Source organism: Mastomys coucha, unplaced genomic scaffold (assembly GCF_008632895.1).
Source record: "Mastomys coucha isolate ucsf_1 unplaced genomic scaffold, UCSF_Mcou_1 pScaffold9, whole genome shotgun sequence".
In the NCBI taxonomy this organism is placed as follows: Eukaryota; Metazoa; Chordata; class Mammalia; order Rodentia; family Muridae; genus Mastomys; species Mastomys coucha.
In genome coordinates this window covers 52,349,148-52,367,847 of record NW_022196915.1, presented here as the reverse complement: position 1 = coordinate 52,367,847, position 18,700 = coordinate 52,349,148, and the positions used below count along the sequence as shown (strand labels likewise).

The window sequence follows — 18,700 nt, the reverse complement described above, 5'->3', positions numbered from 1 at the left end:
ATCTGTGTGACAGGCACTATACCCTGAACCAACTCCTCTGCCCATCTCTCCAGATGTATTATTATCGTCTGTGGAAACTATGGCTCTCTTTGGGCTTCTGTCTTCTCACCTGCGAATGGAGATGACACTGTAGCACACTAGGGGGTCAGCTGACATGTTGGATGTGAGATAGAACCACTACTGTAATGTAATGGTGGAACTGGTATGGAGAAAGTCATGACACCTGGGGTAGTACACATTGAACAGGTTGGAAAGCAGCCATTTTGCTGCTGGATGACATTTCAGAGGAAGGATAGATAAGTACAGAGGACCTTCATACACCCACACCCTCCCCTCCCCTTCCTGGCCACATGCCATGCCTAATATTGCCCTGTGGAGATATAACTACAGAAACCAGAGCCAGCCAGAAAAATCCTGACAGGGTTTCAGATCTGTGGCCCCTGAAAATCTGCTATGTGTAGAAGGGGTCATGGCTATGAACTTGGCTCCTGAAAAGGCCCCAGTGACTTCAATGATGAGACATGGAAATGATTGCTGAAGAATGTTCTGCAAGTGGTACTAGCTGGTAGGTAGATAATGTTAGGTAGATAATGGTTCATATAGGCGGACTCCTTGAAAAGGTAGGGCTGTGGCTTTTAATTTCTGCCTCTTCGGACACCACCCAAGGCAGTGGTTGTTGACCTTCCCACTGCGGCAGTTAGCGGAGTTCCCCATGTTGTGGTGAACTATAAAATTATTTCATTGCTATGTCATAACTGTAATTTGACTACTCTTGTGAATCAGATGTAAATATTTTTGGAGGTCGAGGTTTGCCAAGGTATTGCTCCTGATGGGTTGAGAACCACTGACCTAAGGGGAGTGGGTACTATATACATAGCAAAGCAGTTTTCCCATATCCTTGACCTCTCTGCTGGTTGCTCAAAGTGTAACTAAGCCATCTGCTGCATTTCTCTTGGTAACATGGATCTTCTTGTGGGTCCAATAATAACAAACCATTTACACATACTCACAGAGACAGGATAATTTAAAAGTTGGGCCACTCCAAAATGGCATAGCCTTTATATAAACACATCAAATTACATAAAATTCGCCCTCTTTAGAGCACCCTCAAGGGTATAGCCCTAGGAACCGATTGGCCACAGGGAAGATGGCATCTGTACAAAGCATTATCTGCATGGCAAATGGCACACCCCCAGTTCCTTTTGATGCCAGGCACAGGGAGTGCTGGAATAACAGAAGGTAGCCTTCCATCATGAGCCACAAAGAAAAGGAAAGGGAAGGCATCCTTTGTGTCATCACCATATGGGACAGTTTCACTCACAGTGAATCATTTGGCAGATTAAGTGTGGTCTGTGTAGACCCCTGACCCAGAAGCAGGACTGAGAAGGGCTCCCCATCCCTACACTTGAATCCAGGAGACACTACCTTGTGATACCAGGACCAATGGCTAAGAGGACTTAGTAGGATGGGAGAGAAGGCATCTAAAACCAGGAAGGGAGGAGGGAGCCTTCCCGGGTCAGGGGTGGATAGGGTTCACAAAAGATCTACCTCTGCTAGAGCCCAAGAGCCCAAATCCAAGCTGCACGGGCTAGCCTATCACAGGAGCCCCATGTTTCTCCCTCCACCAGAGCTCCTCAAGAGCAATCCAGCCTCCTTCTTGGCCTTGCCCTGCTGGCAAACTCTACATCATTAATCTTGGCTCTCTCCTGACCCTCAGGTACAGAGTGGGAAGCCTTAGCCCCCAGCAAGATGGATTTAGTTCAAATAAGATGCCACACTTGTCCAGTCGGGTCCCACCCTAGGTGGACCATGTCAATAATGGAAAGGAGTAGTGTCAGGGGTGGAAGAGATTGGTGAGAGCGGGCTTGTCCTGGTAAAGTGCAAGTCGTCAGTCTCCACCAGGAGCTGTTTGGAAAGCAAGCGCCTATACAGAAAGAAGTGGGGCCTCCATGTTAGAACACGAATAAGGTAGCTCAAGCAGGGCAGACTGTGGTTCACTGAGGATGCCCTTCTGGTGCTGGGAAGGTGGGACTCACCAAAGAAGCCACCCAGATACATTGCTCAAGAGGAAATGCAACAACATTTGATTCATAGCTTACTAAAAAAAAAAAAAAAAAAAAAAAAAAAAAAAAAAAAAAAAAAAAAAAAAAAAAAAAAAAAAAAAAAAATTAATTCATAGCTTTTGTGTTTTAGTTAGTGAAATAACAGGCTTCAAGAACCAAGGGGTGGCCCAGAAGGGTGTGTACTGATCTTCTAGCAGCTGGGACCCCCAAGGAGGAAGGCGGAGCTTCTGGAAACCAGAGCCTGCGTGCAAGGCCCTCTGCTTCATCTCCACCCTGCCCCCCACCCCCATTTATAGAATTGAGGCGGGGCTAATGCTCCCTAGCCCCCACCTTGCCTTATGTCCCTTGCTCTTCACGTCAGGGGCCTCTGCTGGCCAGGATCCTGAGCCAGGTAGAGCAGCATCTAGGCAGAGGTTAGAGGAAACCTTCAGGGCTATCTTGGGATAGGGACTGACTATATACACTCCCTCAGGGCTGCAGAAACTCCACTGGGTACCGAACTCTCTGGATTGAAGAGGGATTCCTGTGGCATTTTAAAACGGCTGTTTGAATGCCAAAACCAACAGAGTTAGAGAAAGTTGGAAAGAAAAAAAAAACTGTGTCCCAGCAAAGCTTCCACCCATCCTACCACTGGGATTTTCATGACTTTGAGATCCTCTCTCTTAATCTTTTTATGTACATATTTACATAACGGTCCTCTAAGTGTATACACTCAACTGAGACCTCTCTTTCCCTGTAACATGACTTTGTAAATGTTCTCCTTTGTTGCTGAAACACACACACATATTTTTAAGGCATTACACATTAGGTAACATCTTTTATGCGAGACCAGTCTAAAAGAATCTTATACCTGAAGACTTCCCTGCTTGAGAGCAAGTGGTCCACCAGTTCAACTTCCTTCAGGAACATTCACATGTTTCTCATAGGCTGATAAGGACCCCCTTCCCCAACAACCTATTTTTCCAGTGAGGATCTGTCTGATTATGGGTAGAGAGAACACTTAGCAGAACCCCCAAACAACCAACCAATTGACAAGGGTAACTGAGTGACTTCCAGAGATGTCCTACTCATCCTGGGAGCCAGAGACTGGTCCTAGGTCTCTGGATGAAAAATTAAGACTAATGTCACCCAGCTCATGCTTAGTCAGGGACTGGCTCTGGATCCATCGAAGCATTGTGTGACCTCAGACCTAATGTAAGAGTCTTGTTTCCCCACTCTCTAGATCCTGTCCACCATCCACTGCCTTGTCCCAAGTGGTCATAGTGATTTAAATCTGGCCTGAGGCTATGAACCACTCCTCCAAGCTGAATGAGAGTATGGCTGTGTACTTTTATGTGGTGAAGGGGTTTGTCCTTATGGTCAAATATATGCACCTTCTGGTCCTCTTTCAAGTAGAACACCGGTAGGGCATTAACATATTCACACACAGTGCACCATGCTTATATGCTGAGAGCCTTATTCCTAGCTCCTGCAATGCTCGTATTTGCTTCAGAACAGAGCAATTCCAAGTCACTGATTGCACAATGCAAGCACAGGTGCACTCTTGTGAACATGCACACACACACACACACACACACACACACACACACACTGCTTTTCTGACTCTGGGAGCTTTAGATGGAGACTGGGAGGAGCCAAGTGAGAGACAAGGATGTGGGTGTGCTGACGGAGTGCATGGTGAATGAGGATGAGGTTGTGTGAGGAGGGTTCCTCTCTTTGGAATCCATGCTTGAGTAGAGATCAGGTTCATTTATAGAGATGGAGGATACTGGGGGAGAAAAAGATCTGGGCAGAAAAAAATCAAGAGTTTTGTCTAAGTGCTGTTTGATGTAACCCAGTGGTCATGGAATGTATTAGATTGGGATCCAGAAGAAGGGTCAGAGAGGAAGACAGACAGAATTCCAGAGGACACGATAGTGACGTAGGTCACTAGGAAGACAGTGCAACCCAGGACTAAGATCCTTGTTCCCCAAGATGTACAGGTTGGGGTAAGAAGCCAAGTACACACAGTGATTGCTCCTCAGAGTATCTTAGAACCCTTTGCTGAGCTCTGCAGGGAAGCATTCATTGAGGACTCTCCTGGTTCAACACAGAGGCACTTTAGAGGTAACAGCCTGGAATGTGTGGGAACACTCACATCCCTGTCTTACTGCTTTTAACGCATGAAGCTTGGGGGAGCTCAATTCACTTCCCCAATAACAGATCATGAATGATCCAGCTGGGGCTGGTAAGGTAGGTCAGCTGCTACTAGCATGCTCTGCTCTGCAGAGGACCAAGTTCAGTTCTCAGCATCCACACTGGGTAGGTTACAACCATCTGTAACTCCAACTCCAAGGGGATCGGATGCCTTTAATCTCAGCAGGCACCTGCACCCACATACATATACCTTCACACAGAGACACAGATATGTACACATAATTTTTTTTTAAAAAAAAATTTAAAACAGGAAAATCAAGCTAAGACGTGAACTGTGATCTGCTGGATCCAAAATATTTCTGCTAATTCCGTCTGTGTCACCGCTGTCTGCTCCACCACCAGACCCGATCTCTATGGCTAGGACCGCTCCTTGGTCCTCCTCCTCCTCTTTTACTTCTTCCATCTCCTCCTCCTCTTCCTCTACCTCAGCCTCTCCCTCCTCCATCTCCACTTTCTTCTCGTCCTCCTCCATCTTCACCACCCCTTCCTCCTTTATATCATCCTCCACCATTTCTTCCTCCTCCCCTTCCTTCCCCTCTTCCTCCTCTCCCGCCTCCTCCTGTGTCTCCCACAGTGTGTGGCATTTGGCTGGTCCGTGGGAAGTGATGAGTTGGCTTTGATGAAGACAGGCTCAGAGTCCTTGGGTGTGCCCACCAAGTCGTGTTGCCTACAGGATTAGCACGGAAATTCCATGCGTTTACGACTTCTCACCAATAGTGTGGAAACAAAAGTATGCCAGCTGCTTGGCTTCAATCCCAGTCCAAACTCACAGCCCCCAGTTAGTGGCAAAATCTCCTCAGCAGCCCTGGGCACCCCCAGCATAAGGCAGAAAGTCAGGTAGATTGAGCCTTGAACAGGTGTGTGGAGGGGCAGGGAGGATGTCTCATCTCTTCCTGAATTGGGGGATGAAGGGTGTGTGTGTGTGTGTGTGTGTGTGTGTGTGTGTGTGTGTGTGTTGGTTCCTTTCCTCCTAGTAGATGGAGGCACTAAGGATCAGTCCTGTGGAATCTCTTGTCCATTGGTCACAAAGCCAAGATTTGTTCCCCTGCAGTCTATGTCCAATGTTCCTGTGCTTCCCCACCAGGCAGTAGATTCTACCTCACGCCAGGAACCTCAGGTTAATGGTCTTCTGATACCCTTCTGTGTTCCAGGCCCACACACCAGCCTGGTGGGTCCGTTGGCCATAATACACAACTCACTCTGAAAATAAAGTGTTTTCTGGATTCCTCTGGTGTTATGGGGACTGGATGACAAAATCTACCTGAAAATTGTGAAGCAGTCAGAGGGTCTGGGAACCAGCTGAAGAGCACATAGGCAAAAAGCAGAGTTGCCAAACCCTTTCTCTCAAGAGTCAGGCATGTTACGTCTTAGGCTCTGTAGGTCAGTCACCTAATGGCTATCACTGCTAACTTGGCTGTTATAGTGTGATAGAGTAAAAGCAGCCATGGGTATGTGTGAATGAATGAGAGTGGCAGTGTTCTAATAAAACTTTATTTATAAAAACAGGTGGTGATCAGATGTAGTCCTTTGTCTAAAAGAAAGGTCTAGCTGCAATCTCTCTGTTCTTCTTTCCCTGTTGGGCATCCAGGACTTGATTGGTGACCCAGAGAGAGAACTTAGCCTTGTTGTCACCATGTTGTCTGTCCCTTACCTTCCTCACCTCAAGGGAAGTCAGAAGCATCATCCTGGATGATATAGTTAGGGTCGGGGGTGTCAGGGTTTCAAAGTTATTCTGGTCCTTTCTTTTCCTACCACTTTAGACCTAAAAGATGATGGGAGATGTTCTGACAGGTGGGAACCCAGGAGAGTGAGGTGAGATTCAGGGGGACTGTAGTCTCTCAGGTGAGTGTTGGTCAGATCTAAGGACTCTAGAGGTGACTTGTCTATTCTTTCAGGGCACAAGGGTAAAAGTAAAAACGTGAGCTGGTGAGCCCCTGGTCACATTCTTCAGGGAACTGTACACGTGGCAACAGGCTATGGAGTGGGGACTGGACTGGGGCACTGGCACAAGAATGCTGAATGACAGATAACAACACTCATCAAGTTGATGCAATGGACTGCAATGTTTGGCAGAATCCATGTGATGACATCTCACTGGGATCCCTGACAACATCTGCATTTAAGTTGAAACAGCAAGAAAACCAAGAGAGCTTGTTTTCTTAGCACAGAATTGAGAGCTCCTACCAGGAAGTGTGTCTTTTGAAGGAGATCCAGGGGAGGGGTAGGAAATGACCATGATTGTTGGGGGCTGCATAGTACTCCATAATTAGAACTCCAGGGGCCAGAGCACACTTGCTAGAGCCTAGTATATAGGCTGCCCTGGCCACGGCATACCATGAGCAGTGTCTCTTTATGTTTATCTCTCTGGAGCTTGTTGGGAGCATAGATGTTGATGGACAATGGCCATGTGCTTATCCTATTAATTTAGTATTGGTTATACACAGGGAATTAATAATACAAGAGGTAATGGGGCAGTGGTGGCACATACCTTTAATCCCAGCACTTGGGAGGCAGATGTGGGTGGATCTCTGTGAGTTCAAGGACAGCCTGGTCTACAGAGGAAGTTCCAGGACAGCCAGGGCTACACAGAGAAATTCTGTCTTGAACAAACAAAACAACAACAACAACAACAACAAGAGGCTGTGTTCATCATGAAAGAGTTCTCGTACAGGGGAAAAGAACAGATCCACACCAATAACTTCAATATACAAGTGTAAAGAGTGAGATGTCCATACACAGGGGTCTCCAAACCAGGTCTGCCAAGCTTCTGCTGTTGGTGGGAATGGGTTTGCTCACCCTAGGGGTTCTAATTGATCAACTCTACAACCAGCATGAGGGATAGCAGGACAGACAGTTATGAGTACTTAGGCTAAACCAGTGGGTCTCTTAATCTTTTGCTATTCTCAAAGCAAAATCCTTCCAAGTCTGTTAATAATAATAATAATGATAATTTAATGGTCATTGAATTCCTTTCCTGCGCCAAGAACTAAGAGTTTTCACGTATTAATTTGTTTAATCTTCACAACGATCCTACAGGGGCGTGTGTGCTATTTTATAAATGAGGAAATAAGAAATATTAAAAGGTTACTCCGTTTGCCCCCAAGACGACACAGTCGTTCAGTGGTGGAGCCTGGAGTTAAACCACAAGTTTGGCCTCTGCGCCCAGAGCCTAGTGGGAACAGCACTCTTATTATAATATGTGAAAGACACAGAGAAAAATAAAACTGTCATTTGACCCATTAGTTTTTAGACGATGGCTGTGTTCCATTCAGAGATTATGAAATGAATGTCTGGGCTGGGACTATTTTAAAAACTAGAAAGAATGGAGTAGAATAGGGTAGGAAGCCAGGATAAAAAAACCATCAGTGGGATCAGTTATCTCGGGTCAGGTTTGTGTGTGTAGGCGGGCTGTGATGGAAAGTGTACCAAGGTCATGGAAATTTAAAAAAAAGGAAAGGAAAGACAAGACAAGACACTTGGTCAGGTATAGTCTGAGGATATTATAAGTGAGTAATCTAATATCTGCATACCAGAGAGATGCTCTGAGAGCACAGGGTATAGGAGATGAGCCAAAACTACCTTACAGTTTAGTTGACTGGAAAGGAAACCAAGGAAAAGAAAGAGTGACAATATCAATGGCAGCAATAGACTAGCTCCTCTCTATGTTGGCTGGGTGTCAGATTTAGATGTATTGACCCATTTAACCCTCACTGCAACCCAGTGTGGTGAGTAGGAATGCCAGAATCCCCTACTTTCTTACTTTCTTTCTTTCTTTCTTTTTTTTTTTTGCTTTTGGCTTTTGGCTTTTCGAGACAGGGTTTCTCTGTGTAGCCCTGGCTGTCCTGGAACTCACTCTGTAGACCAGGCTGGCCTCAAATTCAAAAATCTGCCTGCCTCTGCCTCCCAAGTGCTGGGATTAAAAGCGTGCACCACCATGACCGGCTATCCCCTACTTTCAATATAAGGACCCTTTTATTGAAAGGGGGCAGTACAGAAAGGTCAGGTGATGTGACCAGCATCACATGGTAGTGGAGAACCTAAAGTTCAGGCCTCGAGGGGCTGGCTCCAAGATCCAGACTCATGCCAGTCTGAACTACTTCACAACCCTTCTGTCTTAATACTCTCTCTGAAGAACGTTACTAAGATGAATGTGTGTTCACATCCTCAGCTACAGAACTCTAAGCCTTCTCTTCTTGAAGGGAAATTCAATATTGATATTTTTTTAGATACTTGATTAAAGTGAAAATAAACACCTCTTTTCCCACTTGAGCATTTTTCCCAAGGCTGTCTTCATTCATTCATACATACAGTCATTCATTCATCCATTCACACATCTGAAAATAGGCACTGAAGAACCAAACCAAACAGATGAAAAACTGTAAGAAAAAGCCTTCTCTGTTCTAAAGGGGACCGAGGACTTTGATGAGGAGACTGGAATCCACTGTGATGGGAGACAATGAGAGCAGGCCTAGGAAAGGCAAGTGCAGAGGCCCCAGTTGGAGCACACATGAGGTGCCCCCAGAATCCTTTCTCTGTGGCCTATGAACTTTCTGTGGGTGGACCGCAGATCTGTCTCTCAGTTCTCATTTTAATTACTTCCAAATTCCTACAAGGTATACCAGGTGACAGTTGACTCCGTCCAAAGCTATTTTAATGACCTAAGATCCACAGCCTCCCGGGGAGAAGGCAAGCTCACTCTCCACAACCGTACACTTTCTGCCACCAGGCAGGAAAACTCCATCTGCTAACCTCAGAGTCAGGATTCTCTAACATAATGGACGGTGTCCTTGACAGCAGCCACAAGCATAGGGTGGGATGTCACAGGGTTGTCTTAACAAAGGCCAATGGTATCACACTCCGACCTCCAAGATGATTGATTGATGTGGTCAGAATCTATAGTGCAGATGCCTCGTGCTTTCAGCGCACTTCCTCATCTGCAGGTTTCCGGGGCCAACTCGCTTGAAACAAAGGGATAGAAGAGTGAGCCCTCAGTTCAAACGACAGCTGGCCAGATCTCCCCTAGGCTGAGGACACTTAAACTCCAGCTTCAGGAATGGGACATTCTTTTTGCATAAATTTGCTATGTAACATAAGCTATAGTGTGTATGTGTGTCTCTGTGTATGTCTCTGTGTGTGTCTGTCTGTCTATGTGTGTGTATGTGTCTCTGTGTGTGTCTCTATGTGTGTCTGTGTGTATGTCTTTGTGTATGTGTGTCTCTGTGTATGTCTGTCTCTGTGTATGTGTCTGTCTGTGTGTGTGTCTCTGTGTGTCTCTCTGTGTGTCTTTGTGTATGTGTGTATGTGTATGTCTGTGTGTCTCTGTGAGTCTGAGTGTATGTTTCTATGTGTGTCTGTGTGTGTGTCCATGTGTGTTGTCTTTGTGTATGTCTGTGTGTATGTCTCTCTCTGTGTGTGTCTTTGTGTATGTGTGTCTCTGTGTATGTCTCTGTGTATGTCTGTTTCTGTGTATGTCTCTGTGTATGTCTGTCTCTGTGTATGTGTCTGTCTGTGTGTGTGTGTGTCTGTGTGTGTCTTTGTGTATGTGTGTATGTGTATGTCTGTGTCTCTGTGAGTCTGGGTGTATGTCTCTATGTGTGTCTCTGTGTGTGTCCATATGTGTTGTCTCTGTGTATGTCTATGTGTATGTGTGTATGTCTGTGTGTCTCTGTGAGTCTGGGTGTATGTCTCTATGTGTGTCTGTGTATGTCCATGTGTGTTGTCTCTGTGTATGTCTGTGTGTATGTGTGTATGTTTCTCTGTGTGTGTGTGTCTGTGTGCGTTTGTGTCAGGGGAGACTTTAAACTCACCCTGAGCAGCAAACACACCGTGTACCTTTTTATTCTCATGGCTGAAGATGATAATTGCAATGGCCAACTGTGCCAATAAGAAAGAGTTAAACCTGAGTGTGGTAGTAAATCCCTATGACCCCAACAGTCAGGAGTCGGAAACAGGGTTGGCAAGAATTTGAAGCCAACTTGGGTTACATACAGTGAAGTCCAGTCCAGCCTGGGCTACAATACAGGAGAGCATGTTGGGTGTGGATAGCAAGTTTCACTGGAGGTGAAGGTGCCACAGTGAGAACCTAAGAGGCAGCCAGCTTTTCAAGTTCAGGGTCACCCTGAACCACCCCTTCCATTTCCTATCATCTTGGTATCTCCTAGGAAGGAAAATTTTAGAGGTATTCAGTTAGGCCATCAAAGAACTTTCTTCCCCAAGACAGGAAGAACCTCCTCAAGGACCTGTGGGCTTTATCTTCTGTGGGCTTCCTTTATGACACATCCCCCAGAGGCTGACATGATTATCCAGAAAAGAACCTAGGAAGGTGACAGCAGCCACACCCTCAGGTCCAAGAGATCTGTTCCAATCTGCCCAATTTTTATTGAGTATAGGCAGTAATACATTAAGGTAAAACTTACAGGTTCAAAGGTGACAATGATAATGTAAAAACCCTGCTCAAGTTTGGACAACTTGAATAGGCAATGGAGCCTGGCAGCAGTTTCACGGGATTGGGAAACCACACCCCGCCCTCTTTTCTGAAGCTTCCAGGACATCATCATAAATTGTTTCTGACCACTAAGCCAAGAAAGAGAGCCTCTCCGTGTCACGCTGTACAGCTCTGGCCCCCAGAGAGTGTGTCTCTGTCCTGAATGGACACCAGTCTTCATGATATCCACCCTTTGTTGGTAGGTCCACCTTCAAAGCAAGTAGAATCTATCTACCCTTCTCTAGGCAGCAGCCTTTCAGATATCAGAAGAGAACGTTCCTCCCCTCCATGTTTCTCTTGAGATGAGATGGTATCCTTCCACTCCCACCCTTGGCCTCTGGAGTCCTAGCCCAAGTCCCTTCCCTCCCCTCTTCCTCTCCTGGAAACCCCCTTTGGTCACCTAAAAGTTTCTGTTGAGAGCAGTTGTAACACTATGGCTTTCATGCTGGGCTAAGAGACTTTCCAAACATTCCAGAAATTTGTTATGGTCTTGGCAGCCAAAACCACAAAACCCAGCTCCCAAGCTCTCACCGAGCAGCCCAAGAACATGTTCAAATCATCCCCTGGCTGGCTTGGCCCGTGGTAGACCTTGCTGGACACCATCCTTTGGTCATTGGGATGAATCATGAGTTTTTCTCAGTGTTGCTGTTGGCCACCCTCAGTGCAGCGATTGGAGAGACAGGCACCACCTCTGAGACCCTGACTATGGAAACCTGAGGGCATAGGCAACACTGACTATCTTATTACAACGCCCAAGTGGCTTGTCCCACTTGATGCAGAGTGAGTCAAGATCAGGGAGGTCCTGGGCATCACTCTCAGGGTTTCCAGCAAAGGGTCATCTGTAAGGCTGAACCTCCAGCGTCTTGCCCTCTAGTTAACTCAGGGACCCCACCCTGAGCAAGTCAGCTCTGCCTGGTCAGCAGCCTCGCTCCAAACAACCCCACCCTCTTTCATGCTACAGCCATTTCCCAGAGTGCACCACCCCAGCACCACTAACACCCTAGCACAGAGCCCACTGCATTTCACCTTGACTGGGCTTTAGTCACCTGACCCTGGATCAGCCTCTAGAGTAGAAAACTCCTTGAGACAACCTCCTGGCTCATATTTAGCTGTGTTTCAGTCTTAGCACAGTAGGTTCTTGGGTGAGAGAGAGCTCCTTCGGCCAGTTGTCAAACTAGCCCTGTCTCCATTGAGAAGATGATAAATGAGTGGCCCTTCCTCAGGAAACACCCAGGAAGAGACCACCAGGGCCTGGTTTTACTGTCTATCATGGTGATATGACCTGCAGGTGGGGAACCCGGCTACTGGGAGCTGAAGGTCAACAGGCTCCTGTTGGAACCCCTTCTTGTCTCTTTCTTTCTTTTTCTCCTACTTTGTTTATTTTTTCTTCTTTTGAGACAATATCTCTTTATATAACCTTGGCTCTCCTGGAACTCACTATGTCACTGAGGTTAGTTTTGAACTCACGAAGATCTGCCTGGCTCTGCGTCCGCAGTGCTAGGATTAAAGGTGTATACCACCATCCCCAGATCACTTTTTAAATCTTCCTTGCCCTGGCTACAGGCTGTGTGCCTCTTCCCTACCCTCCATGCATCAAAGTCCAATCTCATAAACAAACACGGAGGAAGAACCTGTTTAGTTGAGATAGGATCTAATCTAGCTCCATGTAACTGCAAAGGAAGCAGGCTTTCCCATCCCAGACTAACCTCAGCAGCAAAGTGCTATGTGACTATGTTGATGACACCCCAGGGAAGGAACTAAGGACAAACCCCAGCCTGCTCAGTACACACCACATCCCAGAGGTTGGGGAGTCCTGGAATAAGGCATACACCCCAGGAAGATGCAGAGATAGTCAGAAGTCACCCTGGGAAACTGGATCTCTCCTACTGGATCCAGAGGTTCCACACCCTCGGATAGCCTCCCTTGCCAGTCTATCCCACACAGAAAGACGATGCTACTGAAGAGCCATGTCCAGTCAGAAAAAGCAGCCAACATCTTCCTCTGTGGTTTCCATAGCAACAAGCGCAGCCTTTGGGCTTATGACAGTGAGAGAATGGGAACGGAGCCTCTGAGTCTTCCTCTCTCATCCCCAAAGGGGTGGACCGAGAAAGATTGCTCTTACCTGCTAAGATGAAGATACCCACAAGAATCAGGAAGACCAGAAGATACAGCCCCAGGACTGCATGCTTCAGCGCTGACAGGGAGCCCAGCTGTGTACAGCAGCCACCCGCCCGCCGTTTGTGGCATGGACCTAAAAGAGGAGAAATGAAACAGGAATGAAAACAACCTCATTTTTCTTGTGAGGTCTCACCTCTCTGTCTTGCATACAGATGTTTGTGCCCTTCGGCACATCTGCAACACAGCCACTGCAATCAGGAACTTTCTAGGACTGTCACATGCTGTTCAGTTTTTTTGTTCTCCATCTACCGTCTAGGAATGACCCAAACAGGTTTGTGTGGTCACCATAAACCCAGCTCCAAGTAATAGAAACATACTAATGTAGGCTTTAAGGTCCATTCTCTACCAAACATCATTATCTCACGCGATCCAGGGACTATGAAGAAAAGTTAAAATAGGAATTGCTGGCCTCACCAACCAAGGAGTACCCGTGGCTCCAGCTGCATATGTAGCAGAGAATGGCCTTGTCATGCATCAATAGGAGGAGAGGTCCTTGGTCCTATGAATGCTCCATAGATGCCCCAGTGTGGGGGAATCAAGGGTGGGGAGGTGGGAGTGTGTGGGTGAGTGAAGGAACACCCTCATAGAAGCAGGGAGAGGGAGTGGGATGGGGGCTTCTGGGAGGGGGAAACTGGGTAAGGAGATAACACTTGAAATGTAAATAAATTTAAAAATATCCAACAGCCACAAAATGTCAGAGTTTTGTAGAGCAGTTTCCTCCTCCATAAAAACTTTCCATCTTCTAAGGAACCTAAGATGTTTAAGAGGAGAAAGTAAACTCAAAATAGCTTCAGGAAGTCCCTGAAGCTAACCAGATTCACTTGGTTCCTTTGTCCCAGAGAGTGTATAAGGAATAAAGAGTGATGAGAGAGTCACTCCCAGAGGAGTCAGGTTGAAAAAAAAAAAAAAAGAATTGCTGGGCTCACAAGATGGCTCAATGGATGAAGATGCTTGCCACACATACCTGGAGACCTGACTTTGGTCCCCTCAGTCCACAGAAAGGTGTAAAGGGAGAACTGACACCACAGAGTTTTCCTCTGGCCTCCACAGGGCGCTGTCATGTGCACCCACACATATGCATGCATCCACACATGTTGATAATGAATTTAAAAGAATGGGACTCACAAGTCCCACCTTCTGCAGTAACTAGGAACAAATGGGAGTGAACACAGGGCTCTTGCCAGACTATAGACAGGGGCACTTGCTCTGGAAGAACTCGAGGACTCTATAAGACCTAGAATTTTTGAGACGTGTTAGAGGGGTGAGTCTCAGCCTTCCTAATGCTGCAACCCTTTAATACAATTCCTCCTGTTGTGGTGACCCTCAACCATAAAATTATTTCATTGCTACTTCATAACTGCAATGTTGCTACTGTTATGAATTGTAATATAAATATCTGATATGCAACCCCTGTGGGGTTTGTGACCCATGGGGTTCTGCATGAGACCTTAATTTTAATGTGGGCAATTAATTAAAAACTAAACGAAGGGGAAGGTGGAAATAAAATGCACCTGGACCCCAAATCTGATCATCAGCTTGCAAACTTGGGTTTAAATTTACCAAAAACCATAGCAACTTCATCCTATGCAGTCAGACCAGCATCTGGCGAAAACAAAACAGCGATTGTTGTCATGGGCCTTATGGAGTGCATGTCCGGCTTCTTTGGGCTCACATCCAAAGTCAGCTAACTGAATGCCTGATGTACTAGTTGGTTTTCTTGTTGTTGTAATAAAATCCCCCACAAAAGCAACAAGGAAAGAAGGTATTGTTTGATTCAAATGTGTTGTCCATATCGCAGGGTGTCAGGAATGTGATGTCACACAGTATCCACAGACAGGAAGCAAAGAGAGATGAACGCTAGTCCTCAGCCCACTCTCTCCTTCTTGTTCAGTACTGGAATTCTAGACCATAGGATGCTGCTGTCCATATTCAGGGTAGATCGTTTCTCTCCAGCTAAACTTTTCTGGAAAGACCCTCACAGGTACACTGAGGGAAGTTTTTATGGTGATTCTAAAACCTGATGAAGTTTGTCATCAAGAGTAACCATTATACCTATCAACAGAGTTACTTGAGAGACTGAAGCAGGAGGATGGTGAATTTAAGATTGTCTGGGTTACATAGTGAGTTCAAGGTCAGCCTGGGTAACTTACTGAGCCCTTGACTCCAAATAAAAATAATAGGGCAGTTGGTAGTTCTGTAGGAGAGTGCCTGTCTAGCAGGCAGGGGCCTTAGGCCCTGTTCTTAGTATCACAAATAGCAGCTACTGTTAGTGACAAACCTTGCATTAGGACTCAGGTGACTTATCGACTCAATTTGTCCTTCAAGTCAGTCCTTAAAATCTCACCCAGAGGCCAAGAAACTTACAAACCTCCACAGCTACTGTGTCAATTAAAGAGAAAAGAAACTAAGGGATACTTCTCTGCCCCATCCCAGACAGTTTATCAGAACAAATGGGTGACATTCTTTTCCAAGAACAATGTCTCTGCTTGGCCCTCTGCTCTCTGGAAGTGACCGACCCCTCCAGAGGAGCTGTCCTTTACAGTCCAGTGTCACTGACGAGCAGGTACTGAGAAGAAAGGGGCCGGCAAGAGATGCTGAAGTCTTTGGTATTTAAAAAAAAAAAAAAACTTTTGAAAGATGTAGAGGCACTTGCAATTTCTTGGTACGTTTCATTGGCTTTGAGGATCAGCAAAGGCGGTGTTTTCTCTCTTGAGAGTTATTACTAACTCTTAGCCTCTGGAGGTTTTGTTACCACGGGGAATTAGTGGGTGGCAATGAATGCCTTTGGATCCAAACAGTTCTGGATTCTCAGAAGTGTTTGACTTGAACATGTTCCCATTCATATACTCCACTTTATTGTAAACACTGCCTTTAAAACACCAGGCAGGACGGTCTCAACAGTCTTACCGTAAAACATCAGGCACAGCTCAAAGCTAACTGCCAAAGAAATAAAAGTCAGTGCTCATCATTCCCCTCGGTCCTTAAATGTTAGCACATTTTGAGAGTCAAGCTGGTTTTCCACTCGCATTTGAACAGAAAATCTTTCTAACTTACCTGAAATGATCTTTCTAGAATTCTCTATCTCTTTCTATACTAGAATCCAACTGGTTTTACTCCTGCACATGTAGGTTCTGGGAACACTTTTACTTCTGGTGAGAGCCACTAGCTGTCTTACTGACACTTGACAGAGAAAAGCCTGCCTCCTGAAAGAGCCAGGGCAGTAGGTACAGCTTTGTGTAACACTACACACATTGTCACAATACGAGTTCCATCTGTCTTGCACTGGGTCTCCCTTCCCCAAGTCTCAGAACACACAGGAGGAGGAAACTGACAGCTCTGTACATTGCTGAATCAAATCTAGCCCTTGCCATTTGTATGCATGTCGCTAGCTAGCTCGCCACAGGAAGAGTGTTGAGTTACACATTGCACTGTAACACAATATTTTTTTTTTGCACGAAAAAAGAAAAAACCCCTTCCTTTTATTTGAACACCCCACCTGTGATGGATCCCTTTGTCAAAAAACACAAGGAGACTAGACCTTCCTTTGAAATGGCATGGTTCTTTTTAGGAAGCTTTAATCCCTTCCTATACTAAAGAAAGCAGTAGCAAATACAACAGGCTAGGGGCTTCAGACACATATTTCCACAAATCAGTGAAGAAGCAGAACAAAAATAGCATGGCAAGATGCTTAGAGAATAGAACACCAAGGGATGGGAAGAGATTAAGATGAAGACTAAGGAGCTTTTACTGCTGTTGTCGTGTGTGTGTATGTGTGTGTGTGTGCGCGCGCGTGCCTCATTTCTCACTGAATCTGGACATCACCCATTTGGCTAGACTGACGGGCCAGTGAGCTGGAGGCGTCTCCCTGTCTGCGCTTGAACTGCAGGTGTGCACTCGCTGTCAAGTCTGGTTTCTGACGTGGACTGAAGGGGATCAAAGCCCCCATGCTTGTGCAGCAAGCACTCTCTGACTGAGCCATCTCCCCAGACTACAGAGAAGTTATTGTTGCTTGGCCTTTTGGCTAAGATCAAGTGTTGAAGTAATTTTTTGAACAAAATCTTTATCTTAAAAAGATGGCAAATTTGAGACATTCCTTGCATATCCCTGGCTTCCTCAGAAAATGTGTGTGGTACAAGTCTGGTTTATCTTGTTAAGTTTTAGGAGGGGGTAAATTTCCATACAGTAGTGGCTAACCAATAGATTTATAAGCAGCCACAGAAGTGGAAAAGCGGCATGTCCTGGTTCTCCCGGCCTCCATCCCAGTTCCTAGGCAGGGGCTTGGCACATGTCAATCAACAAGTGCAACCACTGCCCTCCAGCAATCCCAGAGGACAGCAAGAAGGTATGTGAACAGAGTGGTGTGGGCCAGTAAGTGCTCTGGCAGAGGCAGCGAGTCTGTGTCTGAGGGGGAGTCACTGTAGACGATCTCACACTGGTGAGCCTGAAAGACAGGCTTGACTGAGAGACTGATGGACCCTGCCCCTCCAGCCTCACGGTTCAGTGAGCAGCTGTTGTAAATTCAAAAGCTGAGACTCAGAGGAAAATGTTCTTCCCAACTCAAGAACAGTTCTGAAGATAGTCCTGGCAAAGCTGCTAGTCATTAGACTCTGTTGTTGTTTGCAGTTGAAGGGGCATGGTGGCCAGACTGATGAAGAGAAAATGGTGAATGCCAACAAAAACCTTCCAAGCCAGTGGCTCTCACTCAACCTGTGGGTCTCGACTCCTGGTAGGGGCTGTCAAATGACCTTGTCACAAGGGTCACCTAAGACCATCACAAAACATAGATATCTACATTATGATTCATAACAGTAGAAAGGTTATAGGTATCAACAAAAGTAATTTTATGGTCGGGGAATCGCCACAACATGAGGAACTGTATTAAAGGGTTACAGCAAAATTTAGGTTAGGAAGGTTGAGGAATTCTAGCTTTAAGGGGATCATGGGAAAGGTATTCCCTCTGGCTATGGCCTCTGAAAGAAATAGCCAGTGACCAGGAAGTGATGGTCAAGGCCCAAGAGGTCAGCAGAGGTTGAACCTAACAGCTCTGAGCAAGTTTAAAACTAAATCCACATAAAGGGACCTAAAGAGAGGTCATAGTGCCAGCATAGGAGATGGTGACCTAGGCTCAGTGTGTCAGCATAGGAGATGGTGACCTAGGCTCAGTGTGCCAGCATAGGAGATGGTGACCTAGGCTCAGTGTGCCAGCATAGGAGATGGTGATCTAGGCTCAGTGTGCCAGCATAGGAGATGGTGACCTAGGCTCAGTGTGCCAGCATAGGAGATGGTGATCTAGGCTCAGTGTGCCATTATAGGAGATGGTGACTTAGGCTCAGAGTGTCAGCATAGGAGATGGCGATCTAGGCTCATTGTGCTAGCACAGGAGACAGTGAGGTGAGGAACAGGTGGCTGCTACCAACTGCTGGAGCCTCTCCATCTTTAAACATCTGTGTCTGCATGCTGTCTGTACTATTTGCCATGGTTGGGTTTCCCAGGCTCTCACATTCTTGACATCATCCCTCTGTTGAAGTTAATTTTATTTAGGGAAAACCTGTAACACCATCACACGTGTGAGTTAACATCCTTATAGTAGGTAGATAAAGATTAAGAATGTTCTGGAAGGGAGTAGGGAGAATGGCTGTCGGTAAAGGGCTTGTCTTTCAAGCATGAGGAATTGAGTTTGATTCCCAGAACCCCCCCCCCACACACACACACATACACACACGTAGCCCTAATGGTACAAGCTTGTAATCCAACAACTAGGGAGGTAGAGACAAGAAGA

The 18,700-nt window shown here is 46.1% G+C and overlaps 1 protein-coding gene across 3 annotated transcripts in view; it reads right to left on the bottom strand.

Annotated features, from left to right (window-relative positions):
* Scara5 (scavenger receptor class A member 5) overlaps positions 1-18,700 on the bottom strand; it is a 97,080-nt gene that overhangs the window by 62,325 nt on the left and 16,055 nt on the right. For all 3 annotated transcript variants that reach the window (XM_031361953.1, XM_031361954.1, XM_031361952.1), the window contains exon 3: positions 12,866-12,994. In XM_031361953.1, coding sequence (XP_031217813.1) covers positions 12,866-12,994 — 129 coding nt within the window. The remainder of the gene's footprint in view (positions 1-12,865; positions 12,995-18,700) is intronic.